The following is a 16,256-nucleotide window of genomic DNA, read 5'->3' on the forward strand; positions in this document are numbered from 1 at the left end:
TATTGCAGTCAACACTTAACTGTAGCTTTCACTCTTTGTTATTTAAATTTGCTTAACAAAAGATACCCAATTAATTGAATTTCCATAAATTTACTTATTTATTGATTTAAATATAAATTTAGATAATAATTTTTCAATACGCTGAAAAGAAAATATTGCAAGCAACTCATTCGTCTCGATATGTACGTATATAAAATATATAGTTAGGGAAAAATAGCACTTTGCTAGTATCATAGTATCTATAATTTGATATTTTCTCATCGATATTGCAGCGAGGGTATTCATTAGTCGGGCATTCTCAAGTGCCGGCTTCTTATTCGAATATTACGTGTCGTTTTTATGGTCAGTTCTGTAGACGAAATGCTCGGTCCGTTCTTTTCAATAGCCTCAAGTTTCATAGCGACTTTTGAAAAGAGTTCCTATAAATAAGTTTCATGTTTCTTCAGAATTGAAGAATGTGCATGGAAGACTGCACTCTGGCATATTTGCTGATACTGCCAGTTCTTTCTGTTAATGACGCGACCAGAAAAAAACCAAAGTCTGCAGCACAGTGGTGCGATATCACTAACATGCTATCAAATCGGCATAAACTTGTATATGCAGAAAAGTCTCTAAGACGAATTAACAGATTGGCTGTGTTAATTCTTCGGTATGTTACATATTCTTTCAAATTCTGGTAACAAATACATATATATATATATATGTATATTATATTGAAAATTACACTTGTTTAGACAAATTAGTAGAAAATAAAATATGTTTAAAAAAAAAGGACTGAAACATTAAAATTTTATTCTATACCTGTTCAAAAAAAATTCAAAAAATACAATAAAAGGCACAATATTATTTATTATTTATTTATCAAAGTGCTATAACTTTTCTGGATTTAAAATGACATTTAAATAATTTTCTTAGAACAATAACTACCCGCATTTAACAGTTCTAATAAGTTTAGCTAAATATACATATTTCATACGAATCAGAAATGATTCCATACTTCCAAATAGGCAATTATATGGAAAGCTTTTTTATATCAGGAGTAGATTTTAAAAAATAAATTTAGGAATTGTAATATATCAATGACAAAATACAACTTTCCGTTGATTTAAATTTTTAACTGTCTGTTAACATTTGCATGAGATCGAACATTTTCAGAGATGTTAAATAACAGTGCTGCACCACTGTAAACTTTGAAATCATTGTCAGCACTTGTTTATGCATTAATGCCAAGTTAATTTGGAATATTGCGATTTGTGTGGTTATGTTGAGCCGAGTGTCCGTCCGCCCGTTTGCCGTTAGCAATTGATGGACCTTAACAAGCGCTCATAAATAGCCGCCTCTTGGCCCCGAGGCATAAATAAATACTCGCATTTATGGACATGATTGTAAGTGGTAAATGGTAAGTGGTAAGTAGTTGCGGGGGCTACAACAACAACAACAACAACAGCAGCAACAACTACTACAACAAGTGTCAAGCGATGCGTGTCACAGGCCGGAGACGCACATTCAATTAAAAGCGGCGCGAGCAATCAAAGCAACGGCAACAGCATCGCTGAAGACCACCGTGCGGTATTTATTGTATACCCGCAAACAAAACAAAAGCAAACAAAGCAAAAAAAGGCAAAATGGTAAAAGCAAACAAAATGCAAAAAAAAAACAAAACGTAAAACCAACAACAACACAACAAAATTCTTAAAGCTCACGAAGCTGCTGTTGCGCGCAGCTGCGCAGTCGACGGCTTTGGTGGGTTATCTTATAGTATGCCTGGCTGCTGAGAGCGAGATAGAGCGATCACTATTTGAACGCGCTCTGCTGCGTCGCAGTCACAGCTGCTGCCACTGCCGTTGCCGCTGCCGCTGCGAACCGTAAATGTTTCGCTGTCCGTTTTGGCGCTCAGTTTGACATTTGCACGCGCTTACGCCGGTCGCGCGGCAATCGAAAGCTCAGGCCTGGCCGCTGGTTAGTGTTGTTTCTTTTATTCTCGAAATTGTTGTTGTTATTGCTGCCCGCTCTCTACTGTTGTTGTGTTCTTGGGGAGCGCGCGTAGCTGTTTTTATTTTGTGCGCTGATTTCACTCGCAAATGCAAATATTAGCAAATTTATTCGTTATACATACGTTACAACTATTTTCTTATTTTGTTTATACATTCAATGCAAAGTCACAAGTGTTCAAAGTGTGTGTGTGTGTGTGTGTGTATTTGTATGAGCGAGCGAGGGAGAATGTTGCGGGCGCCCAAAAGCCACAATGTGCCCAAGCCACCAACCAATGGCCAATGGCCACAAAAAGTTCAAAGCAATAAAGACAGCAGCAGCACTTGCATGCATGTATGCCTTGAGAGAATGAGAGAGAGCACAGGCGCTGGCAGCGACGCAGCTGCAAAAATGCAAACGCAGCAAGCGCAATACGTTTTCGACAGGATCGCACTTTTTCTCTTACTCGTACTCTCTTTTTTTTTTGGGAAACTATGGTTTGGTTGCCTTCAGTGTTTGTATGTGCGTTGCGTAAGTCAGCAAACTGAGAACAACTGAGATCAGCCACCCACGCGCGAATGCCAAGCCAAAACAAAATAAACAAAAACACTTATGGAATTTGCATGTGAATAAACGAGCGAAATGCGGGAGGAAGAACGACAGAGAAAAAGCATAAGAGCAAAGCGGTGTGTGAGCAGCTCAAAGAAAGGGGGCAAAAACATGGAAACAAATGACATTTCTACGTTAATCCGTCTACGCGTGCGTTCGTGTGTGTGCCTGTGTGTGTGTTTGCGGCCCACTCCCCCAACAACACAACAAAGCTGGGGCACAGCGACAGAGAGAGAGAGAGAGAGCAATAGTTTGTTAGCAATTGGAAGTTGACAAACAAAATAAACAACAACGCCACCTTTTCACATTGCCATATCGCTATATCGCCATATCCAAAGCAAATTATTTCGATATTTCAAGGTTATAAGTATGACGAACAAAATCTGTTTTTAGTTCTCGCTGCTGTTGCTACCGCTATAAAAATGCTAAAATGCTTGTAAAGCGTAAGACGAAAATTCGCTATTAAAACGCGAAACTTATGAAAAGTTAAGCAAAATTTATGCACATAAAAAAAACAGCACACAATAAACAATAAAGCACAGCAAAGTTGGGGAAAACAAAAAGAGAGAAGCTAAAAAACAGAAACAAACTCATTAACCTCGCGTCAAGTGCTGCCTGCCTTTAGCACGTTGTTGTTCTTGTTGTTGTCGATGTTTTTGTTGTTGTTGCTCTTTTAGCTTTGCTAAGCACAACACATGTGCGACTGTTCCCAAAGTTCAAAAACTCTTCCCAAGGAACACAAGGCAGGTGAAAACTGTTCCATATTGTGAGTTCCGTAATGTTCCAAGTTCACTGTTCCCTTCGCAAAGTTCTAAATTTCCCTTATCTGATTTGAGATAAGCTCTAAATTGTAAATAAACTTTATTCAGTTGCTATCAGCTGACGGCATGCATTACAATTTGACTATTTGTTTAAAAAATCATACAGTATAAGAGAATGTTCCATTTTAACAATTCCTAACACCCCAATGCCAAATTTCAGATTCAGTTTTCTGTTCGATTCCGTACATTTCCACTAAAAGTAATAATCAATGTGCAAGCACAATTGATAATCAGTTCACAAATACGTTACGTGGACCATTGACATAGGAATTAGAAGTTCTACCGTTCTAATGACAATGACCATATATGGCTATAATTTCAATTGTAAACATTTTTCACTTTCCAACTGTTCCACTTTACATGCATATAAATTTGCCATATGAGGCGATGATTCAATTATTTATTCCTGAAAAAGTAAATACGCATCATTTGCTCAAAGACGCATATTATGAAGGCCAGAAAATGTCGACAAGACTGTTTAACTTTAACTGACTCAGAGTGTATGTATCTAAAAAAAAAAAAAACTTAGTATTGTGTATCACCCTGAGGAAATTACACATCCAGTGATAAGATTATGACAATTGTATGAAAGGAAATCAGATATCACGAAAGCAAGCAAGAACAACAAACAAAGAATTGCAAACTGTCTGACAGCGAGATTTAGAAATCCCATTATCAAAATTATGTATACTAGGTATGTATGTATATAAATTAATGATCAACTTTTAAGTTGAACGGAAATTCTTGCATTAAAGGGTATTAAATCTGGGGCGTAGCTGCATTATCTTCATTTGAATTGCAAAACAGATAAAACACATTTTTATAATAGTTGCGAAACGAGTGCAATTGCAATGTGATGAACCTCGTTTGTGTTCTCCACAAATCCATGAAATTTTCTCACTTAATTGGCGTTTAATTGGGCTGCAGAAGTGAAGAAAATAGCGAGAGAGAGAGAGAGAGAGAGATAGCGGCAGACATTGAGAAGGAGAGTGAGGATTAGAGTGGGCAGGAAATGCAGCTTTGCTTTTATTTAATTTCCTATACGCGTCACTTGTGGCACGATTCAATAAAGCCCAAGCAACAGTAAAGTGCAGTTAAAGGGTTCTTTAAATAACAGTTTCACTTCACTGTTCGCATGAGTGTGCCCAAGTGTTTGTGTGTGTGTGTGTGTGTGTGTGTTTGTGTGAGTCTGTAGCACATCCGCTGTTAAGTCAAAAGCTGCGCAGCTTCACTGTTTGCCTAAGTAGAAAGTAAGCATAATAACAGGTCTACCCCTCTTCTTTGGAAGACGGAGCGAGAACCGAGACTGAAAAGAGTTAAGCTTGCACTTTCTTTAGATCATTCACACCAGAGTATTTTCTATCCTTCAATCTCATAGTTATCGACGTATCGACTATGTCACATCACTAATAAGCGGCGTTCAATACACAATTCCTCTGAGCGAAAAGAAAATAATGTGAGAGAAGAGTTAAGCTTGCACTTTCTTTAGATCATTCTCATCACAACATTTTAAAAAATAAAACACACTCCCATAGTTATCGATGTATCGACTCTGTCACATCACTAACAAATGTTCCACTGTGAATGACCGTTAGACAACTCATCAAGTCCAAGCTAACGATTACGTTGCTGTGTCTACAAAGAATCTCTAAACTCAGCGCAAATATTTGAGCAGCTCTTTCATAGCATAGAGAAGAAGAGAGAGAAAGAAAAGAGTGGGGCGTGTTTGTGTGTTTGTGTGGAGACAGCTGCTAGGCATCGTTTGGTTGGTGACCACATTTCCTCCTCGTATAAATTAAGTTCTATAAACAAATGAAATGGCCATAAACAAATAACAAAGCATAATTGCTCATGTTTGCGCTCATGGCGATGGCGATGGCGACGATGCTGCCAACGTATCATATGAATCAAATGTGAATCTATTCGAAAGTCTGTTTGGGGCGACCTCCAGATTCAATTAACAGCATTCGGACGCTGATTGAAGTCATCGTCTCGACCACCAACTAGGCGAACTAGCTGCGAGTAGCACTCGATTGTATTTACTCGCTTATCAACTGGAGCTCGGCTCGACGTCGTCGCATTGACTCTCTGCTGATTCAATTAGATTCACTCTTCATTTTGTGTGTGTGTGCACTCTGATCACTGCTCAATTTGAAACCTTAGATAGTTAATGTCTGATAATGATGATCGACACTTTTTATGTAATCGGTAATCGATCATCATTGATCAACACAACAGCATATTTGCAATAGTTTCTCAAATCGATGTTGTACATCAAGTAGAATTAAATGTTCTTTTGAATTGCATTTGCTTGAAATCTTATGACAAATTTGTTTAAGTTCACTTTGTAAATACTGTTTAACTTACCCTGTTTAAACTGCGGTAACTGAAATTTAGTTAGTGACAAAGTTTCGTGACCGCTATCGATTTATATAGGAAAATCTTATTGAATCGAATATAACACGTGGGCTGAAAAGTCCCGGGCCTTACACATAGATTGTGCTAGTTTTATTGCAGTCACCTTTTTTTCAGTTAATACAATCCTTCAGAAGACAGCTGCTAAAATTTCATGATATTCTATTCATTAGTTTGTAAGTTATTGAGCCAAAAGTGACACTACTTTTTCTATTTTCGCAACAATGGATTAAATGCAATTTCGTCTTCTAATCTTACAATGCTTCTTGATGGGAAAAAATACCGTTCAAGCAAAGCTTTGGCTTGAAAAGTGTTATGGGGACTCCTCTCTATCAGAAACAACAATTAAACGTTGGTTTGCTGACTTTAAACGTGGTCGTAGAGACACCGATGATGCAGAACCCAGTGGACGTCCAAATGGGGAGGTCACACCAGAAAATATCAAAAAAATCCACAAAATCGTTTTGAATGATCGAAAATTAAATTTGAGTCAGTTAGCTAACATCGTAAAGATATCAAAAACATGTTGGCTTAATATTGCATAAGCATTTGACTATAAGAAAATCTCTTCAAAATGGCTGCCGCGTTTGCTCACTTTTGACCAACAACAAGAATGTGTTCATGATTCAATGACAGTGACAAAACTACTTGAATTTAACTTCGAATTGCTCCCACATCCACTAATTTGCCAGATTAGGCTCCCAGCGACTTCTGGAGGTCAGCAGTCCTGGAAAAATGCTCGCCGATAAAAAATTTCGCACGATTGAAGAGATTATCACTGAAATTGAAGCCTATTTTGAGGCAAAAAATAAATCGTTCTAAAAAATGTATATTGAAATGTTATAGCGGCTCTGGAATGATTGCGATGCTCTTGATAAAGATTAAGTTGATGAGTAACGCCAATTTTGATCCAAAAAAAGCAAGTTTTCTTTGTCAGGCCCGGGACTTTTCAGCCCATGTGTTAATCTTGTTATACTGAACTAATGTGATTTAGTCCGATTGATAAGAGCGAAGAGGAAAAAAGTTGACAAGTCAGTTTAAGGCTTAAAGAAAAGAATTGCTTCTCCAGCCAACAATCAGACAAATTATCATTGTCAATCACCAAGCTAGAGGCGAAAATCTTGTTTAAATTGAGATCTGGAAGAGAAAATGTGACTTTAGTAATAAAAGTAATAAGTGATATCATCATCTTATTAATTTTATTTCGAAAAGTATCATCTTCTATAATTGATCTCAGTTTAACCAAAAGATTTTTGTCTCAAACTTGGTGATTGACAGTCAAGCATTTAGACGGCAATTCAAGCAAATTAATCAGTCAACCAACAAGCAAAAAAATGCGGTATTATTCCTAAAATATTCCATAAAAGTAATAAAATATACTCAAGATTGTTTTTGGTATATCGGTATACTATTACGTTCGTAATATACCAGATTGTCAACCAAAACTAGGATTCAACTGAGGCAGCTGTTGATTGTTGTTTGTTGTGTCAGTCAGTCAATCAATCAATCAATCAAGTAGCTTGTTTGCTATGCCTCGCCTTGCATAGAGTATAGATAGGCAGTTTTCAGTATCATTTGGCTATTACTCAGCGCTGAATGTAAATAGAGACACACGCACACATTCATTCAGACACAAATACGCGCTCACAGTAAATACAATGCATTGATAAGGTGGAAACACCTTTGGCGATAAAAATGAGAGTTGCTTATCAGCGCTTATGAAACATTCAGCAGGTCGCAGCGAAACGAAACGAAACGGAAAGCTGAAACTGGAACCAGTGTTGCCAATTCTTTTGCTCATAAAATAGCTAAAGTAACATATGAAAAACGCTAGAAACCGCCAGAAAATTAGGATGATAGCCAAAACATAAAGCTACGTTAGTAAAACAATATTTTTATTAATTGGATTTTTTTATTAAGTATTTTTGAGTAGTAAATTTCATCAATCATGCCCTATTCTGGTGCACTTTATTCTGTGAAAATTGTTCCCTCACAACAATCCCAAATGGTCAATGGGGCTGACCAATGAATGCGTCGTTTTTTTAGAGACAGTCGGAACAAACGTTATTTTGTTCGTCTGTGAAAACGCAGATGACGAAGACTTATGGTTGTTTGTCTTGGCATGTGCTTGCAAATTACTAAGTTTCGCATTAATGGTACATTTGCAATATTTTCAAAAGCATTTTAGATCATCGTCTGCATCTAGAGCTAACCAATTCTTAAAGAAGGGGTTTATAAGTCTTGCGCATTTTAACTGCCCCACACGATCGTTTTGGAAATTGTGAAATACACAGATGGTCATGTATATATAGTAGTAATAATAGTAACTAGTAAAAACTATAAATCGATAAAAATGCAAAGATCTTTTGGCATATCGATGTTTTTTACCACTGCAATGCAAAAATACTGCAAGGTTTTAAAGTGTGGCATAGTAAAACATAAAAATACACAAAAGTACCAAATATTTTTAAAAAACTAAAGTTCCATCAGTTTTGTTTTGAAAATAGCTATATTTCCCGCTAGCCGCTAGTTTTCAATTTATCCCGCATTTTGCTTTTGAAAACCGTTAGATCTAGCGGGGAAATAGCTAAATTGGCAACGCTGACTGGAACAGCAGCAAATACACAGACAGAGAGAGAGAGAGAGAGAGCGAGAGTGAGGGAATGAAATGGCAATGTGAAACAAAATAGAATAGAAACAGCGACAGCGACAGACATAGACAGACTGTCAGCGCGAACCAAGTGTTTTCATTTATTATTTTTCGATTTGCAGAAGTATGATTAATTCATCATAAGTGAAAACACACAACCAAACGAAGCACACACAAAATGCAAAACATACGAAACCTTAAAGATCCCACCAAGAATGGGATGCTGAAGGAGTTGCTGCTCTACATCTGCACCTGGCTGCTGCTCTTCTGCTGCATCTCAACGTTGCCAGCGATGGCAGCAGCAGCCACAGAGCCAAAGATCACCTGCACCGATCACGACACAAAGATCACCTGTGATTGCCACAACACTGAGCTGGTAAGTGGTGAATGCAATCTCTTCTCTATCGCAATCAAGTTTGATAAAAAGGAATTTACGAAATCTAGGCCATGGTATTGCCACAAATCAATGGCGCCGTTTATCACATCGAGGTGCGCAATTGTCGTTACCTCACAGTCGAACCAAACGCCTTGGAGCGCACCGAGAGTCTACGCAAGATCAGTTTCCATCATGTGGATCGTCTGGTGCTGCAGAAACATGCCCTCAGCTTGTCTCGGTATACGAGCAACAAGGCTTTGATCGTTGAGTTCGAGGACGTCAACTTTGAGTTGATCGATTCGCATGCCATCAGTGGCAACATCGAGGAGATCTCATTCGTCGGTGGTCGCATCGAGCAGATGCAACCCTTTGGGTTCACCACCACCAAAGACAGTGCCATATTGCTCAAACTGGATGGTGTAACCATTCATCGCATAGAGAGTCAGGTGAGTTTATTTTCAGACAGGGCTAAACTTGCCGAAAACTGTGTTTTATTCCATTTTATCGATAGCTCGAATTCTTAGTATTGGAAATTTCTACAATTCTAGGTATTTTCCCTTAAGAATTGAAATTTCACTTTCATACGTCATACCACAAAAGTTAAACATAATATTCATTTGGGAATTAGAACAAAAAACATATGCCAAATATGATTTTGTTTTTTTTTTGTATTTCCTGTTGCACGCAACATTTATTTCAAACATCATATTTATATGAAATTTGTATTTATCGCACAAGGTTTATAAAAAATATAACCCACAGCAAAAAGATTATACAACAATATAGGTATACAAAAACTAATGTTTTAGTCTTCAATAGACTGGAAAAATCTGTTGAACTGCTTTAAATATGTTGTTTACTTAGGTACATTAACAGTTAATGCATAACATATTAACATATTAGAAATTAAATGAGTGACTGCAGAAAAATCTATTTAATTTATCCTGAATTCGCATCTTTCAGAAATTTTTCAATATATTGTTTTCAGATTACGATTTGATAACTTTGGTATCTTAAAATTGTCAGTTAAATGTATTAATTCAAGCGGACAGACAGCCAGACGGACTGTTGACAAAGTTCTGTTAAGTTGATGTTATTTAAATTAGCCGAACATGTTGAATTTCTGTTAATGCGCTGTTAAAGTTTTTTCTCTTGCGTATGTAGGTGAAAATCGAAGTATGAGACTGTTATTGACGATTCTTTGATTTTCTTTTAATATCATCAATTTCAACAGCAATATTTATCTATTTCAATTGAATTGATACGCTTATAGGGGAAAGGCCAGAGCATTCAGCGCAAGTAAATTTAAACCAGGTTATAAATCAATTTGTAATCTATGATTTTATGACAATAATAATATGGGTAAATAAATGAACTGCTGAATTTTTAATGGTTAAAAGTAAAAAAGCCGCTGTTAAACAACTTTGAAGTAACAAAATTTGAATTTGTATTTCGTTGACAGGCTTTCAAAAAGTTTGCCGTGGAGCAAATGATCATTGCCAATTGTAAATTCGTGGCAAATGTGCCGACACGCGCCTTCTACGAGCTGGAAGTGCTCAACGAGCTGAGCATGCGCAACAATCAGTTCCAGGAAGTGCACTCGCATGCCTTCACCTTCAAGCGTAAGTCCGTTGAGCACAGAGCTGTCGAACTAAGCTAAACAGATACGTTTACAACAACTCTTTTCAGTCATCTTCAAGCTGAGCTTGAGCGACAATAGCTTCGTCGCCGTGGACGGCGAGTGGCTGGAGGCACAAATTCGTGATGCAATCACATTGCGTGGCAATAAATTCGGGAGCCACAAGTGAGATTGCGTTTCGCAGCCTGAAAGTGCATCGCGATTATCAGCTGAGCGAGCGACTCGAGTTGCGGTTCCACAACAATACGGTGCACAGTCTGCTGCCCACAGCAGCAGCGATGCCAGCGGCCGCAGGCGATGTGGCAAGCGTCGAGGCGCCACCGCAACCGTTGCGCTTCGACGAACGCTTTGCGCTCAGCATTCGCCAGTTGTGCTACGAGAATGTGTGGAGTTGCGATCAGTTGGACACGAGTCAAGAGCCAGCGGTGCCGCGTGTCGAATTCTTTCGCCTCTACTCCGACCAGTTGCTCTTCACTCGAGCAGCAGCAACTTCGCCACCGGATGTTGCCACACCACAACAATTTGTGCCATTGCGTCAGGTGATCGTCGAGCAGTGTCAGCCGAGCAGCTACGTCGCCTACATTGTCATCGGCAGTGTTCTGCTCGCTCTGCTCATCGTGTTCCTTCTTCTCTTGCTCTGGTGTCTGGTGGCACGTCGACGACGGCGCCGCAAACTGGATGTGGTGCAGCCCGAGGCGCGCACCTACAAGGAGACGCAGATTGTATACCAAATCGAGAACGCTGGCCTGCTCAAGACTGATCTGTAGTGCTACACACCACACACACCACACACAACCAAATGACACACACACTCACACACACACAGCTGAATGAAGCTAGCAATTAAGATGCGGAGCCTGCTGCTGAAACATCTGCAACTACAACTACAGCACCACCAACAAGAACCACCAACCAAGAGTGACCTTTCGTTGTACCAAATTCATAGCATACGTCTAGCATAGTCCAACTACATCTAATGTAATATAATCTGTAATCAATGTAAAGCTAAAGCCATTATGTATACATAATATAAGCTGTACATACAAATATACATATATATTTATCTACATTATGTGCGTCACTTTGCAATTAATCATACTCTAGATTACGCACCCAACAAAAGAATGTGTTAGTTAGTTAGTTGTTCAGTTAGATTGTTACCGAGGAGAGAAAGGAACATTTAAAGATATTAGATTTATTTATATATAATATATTAGGTAAGCAGGCGAATCAGTAACTTTATCATTTTGTAAATCTTGTGTTCCTTCAAGTACATTTTAGAGAGGTATTTCTCTAGTATTTCGATTTCTCCTGTATACTTATATTCTTATTATATCATATTCTTCTTCACTTTAGTAAAACCGAATCTAGTAAGTAGGGTGAACGAGAACAGAATTGACAGTAAAATAAATGCAATGTTCAATTTCGTAGAGGACAATACAGTACTCGCTTTAAGCGGAGACTGTTAATAGAGCATAGCATGGGCAACATGGAAAATGAACAATCTCCTTCATTTAAGAATGTCAATAAAACCAATATTATTAAGAGGTAATTAGAATGTTAAGGAGTGTGTGCGCATATTCTAGTTGTTTTTATATCGGGTTAAATACCAAACCACCCAAAATGGGTAAATGTCAGAGAGAGATTTTCAACATCGCATTCATTTAAGAAAGCCAATAAATAGAATATTATTAACATCATACATATAAGAAAGTTAAATAGCTGAAGAACAGAAAGCAATATGTTAACATTATGCCAAGGAGGAGAAATAAACATTCTGTTAACATTTTGTAGATTTTTAACATCTCATTCATTTAAGAGTGTAAATAAAACAACACATTAGAATGTTAAAGAGTAGAAGAACAGAAATTAACATTCTGTTATGCTTTGTAGTTGGTATACATATGTAGTTAGTCAGTTATTTTTATACCGTGTTAGTAAGCTAAATGTTAGGCATAAGGTAGGTAAAACTGTCATCAGATTGTTTCTAAACATTTCATTCATTTAGGAATGTAAATAAATCCAATATTATTAACAACACATTAGAATGTTAAACAACAGAAGAACATTGGGTTAACATTATGCTAATCAGGTTGGTTAACATAATAAGCAAATGCTGCTGCCATATTTCCGTAAATCAAAATCATGATAAACTCACCCGATGGGCAAATATGACTCCAGAGCCTGATGCACCGTCAGTTGTGGTTCGGAAAGCGCAAATCCCTTGGAGAGCAGCGTATGATGGGTGCTGATGGTCTCCTCAACGCCGCTCAAATCATCCATTTCCTTGTCATCTGCAAGCGCAACAAGCGCGATCAATCGCCATCAATCAAAGAACGAATAAAATGCGTAGCTTACCTGGTAAATTGAGATCCTTCTTCATGAGATTGGCGCTGCACATGCCGCCTAAATAGGAGAGCTCCTGCTCCAGGCGTATGAGACACGAGTTGCTGGCATTGATCTGAGCGAGATGGCAATAGAGAGAGAGAGAGAGAGTGTGAATTAGAAAGAGATAGCTAGAGGGATGATTGATAGATACGACTTACAGCTGTGGGATTGTCATAGCCAACAACGAGACACTTGAAGCCATAGCGATTGTTGTGCGGATCTTGGGCATACAACGATGCCGTCTCCAGAGAGAACTCGACGCAGTTGCCGGGCAGAATGAGCACGTTCTGCAGCCAGTTGGATGCGCTGGTGAATATCGAGAATTAGAGCGAATCATATAGAGATTCAGTAGAGAGACTTACGTGTTGAATTTCTTGACCACAATCCAGTCGTGATCGACGACATCCTGCGATCGCAGCGGCGACACTTGAGCGGCGCCCGGACTGCGACAGCAGCTGCTCATCAGGAGATGCGCATTGCTTGAACTGGCGCCGTTTCCCACCTTCTGCTTGCCACTCACATTGTTGTCCAGCATGTCGTAGTAATCCTCGCCAGCAGCAGCAGCAGCAGCAGCGGCGGCGGTGGTCGCCACATTCGCAGCAGTTGCCGCTTGGCAAGTTTGTGGCATCGTCGTCGCAGCTGCGGGTCGAATGGGTATCGAGAGCAGCAGGTAATCCTCAAGCTGAGCGGTGCCGCACTGTGGATCGAACTCAATCGTCAGCCACTGCACGCAAGGAGGAAACTCGACGCGATAGCAACTGATGCTCGCACTGCGATACGGATGCTCGCTCTCGACCACACAGTAATGATTGCTCGTCGTGCTGCTCGCGGGCGAAGGGGGCACGGGCAACGGATCGGGACGCAGCTGTTCGTTGCGCTGCTCCTTCGAGACGTGCAGCTGATTGAGCGCCGCAATGTGAGGCAATATCTCCTTGATCAAGCCGAGTATTTGTACCGAACTCTTGGGATCGCTGCACGCCAGGTTGGCAATGTGCGCATAGACGAGCGGCAACAGCGTGTGAAACATGTTCGATGCTGCCAAATTGAACACTTCTAGTAGCTGCAAGGCGGCCACGCCTCCACCGCCTCCAACGCCACCACCAACAGCGCCGCCAACAACGCCGCCAGCGCCCGTCATGAGTTGCGCCTCCTCAGAGTCCGAGTGCAGCAGCTGCGATGGCGGCAACTGTTGCTGCGGCGTCAATTGCACCGGCAACTGTTGCTCGGACAACGGCAACGGTTGCTCCGAGGCAGCCAGCTCGTATTCGGCACGCTCGTTGCCATTCAACTTGGCCGCCAATTGCACATTGCAGAAATTCAATTCGGCCGTCTCCTCGACACCGATTTCGGTGGCACCAATTTCGATTTCCATCTCGAACGGATTCGTCGAGCGTTTGTCGAACTTCAGCGTCTCCATGATGCCCTTCGAGAAGCTCTCGATGCGTTTGCCCAAATCCCTCGCCGCCGTCGACAATTGCGGATCCACGGGCAGCGCAGCTGTGCGCGAATTGTTCGCCCAATTGATGTCCATGTGCTCCTCGATGGGCGTGATGTTGTGCTCAGAGTCGATGGTCTGAGTGTGATTCGATGACGAGTTGTCTGTCGGCGAGCACGAGGCGGCCATCGCATTGCGTGCGAGTATCAAGAGCTCGGTGCACTTTTTCGTGATGTCAGCGGCAATCTGCAGCGCTGTGTCCCGCGTCGAGATCTCGTTGCTCCCGCCGGCGGCAGCCGAAGTGCTGGCGCCTGACGATGTGCCCGCCACATGTCCGGCATCCAAACTGCATCCAGCTGTCTCCTGCTGCTGCTGTTGATGTGGATGCTGTTGCTGCTGTTTGATGGGCGTGCTGTAGTAGAGTATGCTGGGCAATTGGCCACGCGCCGGCGTGGTGCCATTGAAGCTCAGATCGCAGGCATAGAAATGAAAGCTGGCGCCGCACGGACCACGCACCGTGGGCATGCCCGCATCGCCGGAGCAGGTGCGCGCTCCTTGGGAGCAGAGGCGCAAGGCATAGCGTGCATGCTCCTTGATGTGCACGGGATGCTCGAACTTAATCTCAGCGAGATCATTGTGCACCGCCTCCTGATCGTAGCTGCCCGATATGGACTCGAGTGTTTCCCATTTGTGTTGCGGCTGCAAATCCACAGTGTTGTCGTAGAGCAGCTCCAGCTGATAGTCATAGCTGCCCGATCCCGAATAGATCATGGCCCCAGCTATGGCAATGCCGGGTCGATCCACCGAGAAGGCAATTGCGTCGGGTCCAAAGTTGCCCGTGTTCCAGGTGCGACTCAGATCGCAGCGAGCGAAACGCGAGCCCGTCGAGTGCAGCGTACGTGGTGGCAAAAACAATTTATCGTATTCCCCCAGCGCCGTTTGGTACACAATCTCGGCCAGCACGCGTGCGAGTAGGTGACAACAGTTGTCGATGAGGCCCTGATTGATGCACTCCTTGATCGCATAGCTGCCGCCGAGACTGCGACTGTAGATCGACTCGATACGCGATCGAATCGGACTGGCAATAATGTCGAGCAATCGCACCAGCACATCCTTGAATGTCCACGAGTTGCTGAGGAAATCGCTCTTCTCCTGCTGTGTGCGATAGATCATCTGCTCCACCAGTATGGGATACTGATGCGCCTCCGTCGACGACAGCATTGGCAGTCCGGAGTTGTCGCTGGGACTGATGATCGATTGGCGTTCGTTGCCCGATGCATTCAGCAGCGAGAATGTGGCACGCAACTTCACCGTTGGTGAACAGAGACCTGCGAGTATCGCGCTCAAGAGGCGCGAGTGCAACGCACCGCGATCCATTTGGGCCAACAGATCGCAGAGGCAGTTCCACTTCAAGGACGACGTGGGGTAAAAGGCATCGAAACAGGCCACGAAACTTAAATGGCACTCGTCGAGAATCTCCAGAACGAGAGCATAGCCTAAAAAGTATTACAAGAGGAATTTTAATAAGTATGGAGTACTATTGAAGAAGATTAGTAATATGGATTATATTAATATTATATTATTATTATATATAAGCGGAAACCAATATTTTCATTTGCGTAAAGCACAAACTCTTAAATACACAATAGTTGATCTATTTAATTAGCTGAACTACTAACTAGTAGGCCAAACAGTAAGAGAAAGGATGCACCGAGTTACAAAACATAATTTTTTTTTTTAACATAGTTAAAATTCGAACTCGTAAATCAGTCACGCAATAAAACTAGTATACAAAAAAGCTTTTGTTTCCCGAAAAAACATATTCTTTATGTAAGCAGCCGAAGGCTAAAAATTATGCATAGCAATAAAACAAAATCTATTATTGACTTTTTTAACTTTTTAAATGTGAGTAATTTTAAGAATTTTTCGATGGCTTATTGTATAAAATTAAC

General features: G+C 40.9%; 2 protein-coding genes across 2 annotated transcripts in view; one reads left to right on the top strand and one right to left on the bottom strand.

Annotated features, from left to right (window-relative positions):
* The window catches only part of LOC133848630 (E3 ubiquitin-protein ligase highwire), a 63,598-nt gene that overhangs the window by 36,376 nt on the left and 10,966 nt on the right, over positions 1-16,256 (bottom strand). Inside the window, 4 exon segments of the mRNA XM_062284267.1 lie at positions 12,640-12,775; positions 12,840-12,942; positions 13,028-13,175; positions 13,232-15,800. Coding sequence (XP_062140251.1) covers positions 12,640-12,775; positions 12,840-12,942; positions 13,028-13,175; positions 13,232-15,800 — 2,956 coding nt within the window.
* Positions 1,809-11,553, top strand: LOC133848632 (uncharacterized). Its single transcript, XM_062284270.1, is given in 6 exon segments — positions 1,809-1,959; positions 8,589-8,842; positions 8,911-9,288; positions 10,305-10,464; positions 10,532-10,635; positions 10,637-11,553. Coding segments are annotated over 5 exon segments (1,452 nt in total). The 5' UTR covers positions 1,809-1,959; positions 8,589-8,644; the 3' UTR covers positions 11,249-11,553.

Source organism: Drosophila sulfurigaster, chromosome X, assembly GCF_023558435.1.
Source record: "Drosophila sulfurigaster albostrigata strain 15112-1811.04 chromosome X, ASM2355843v2, whole genome shotgun sequence".
In the NCBI taxonomy this organism is placed as follows: domain Eukaryota; kingdom Metazoa; phylum Arthropoda; class Insecta; order Diptera; family Drosophilidae; genus Drosophila; species Drosophila sulfurigaster.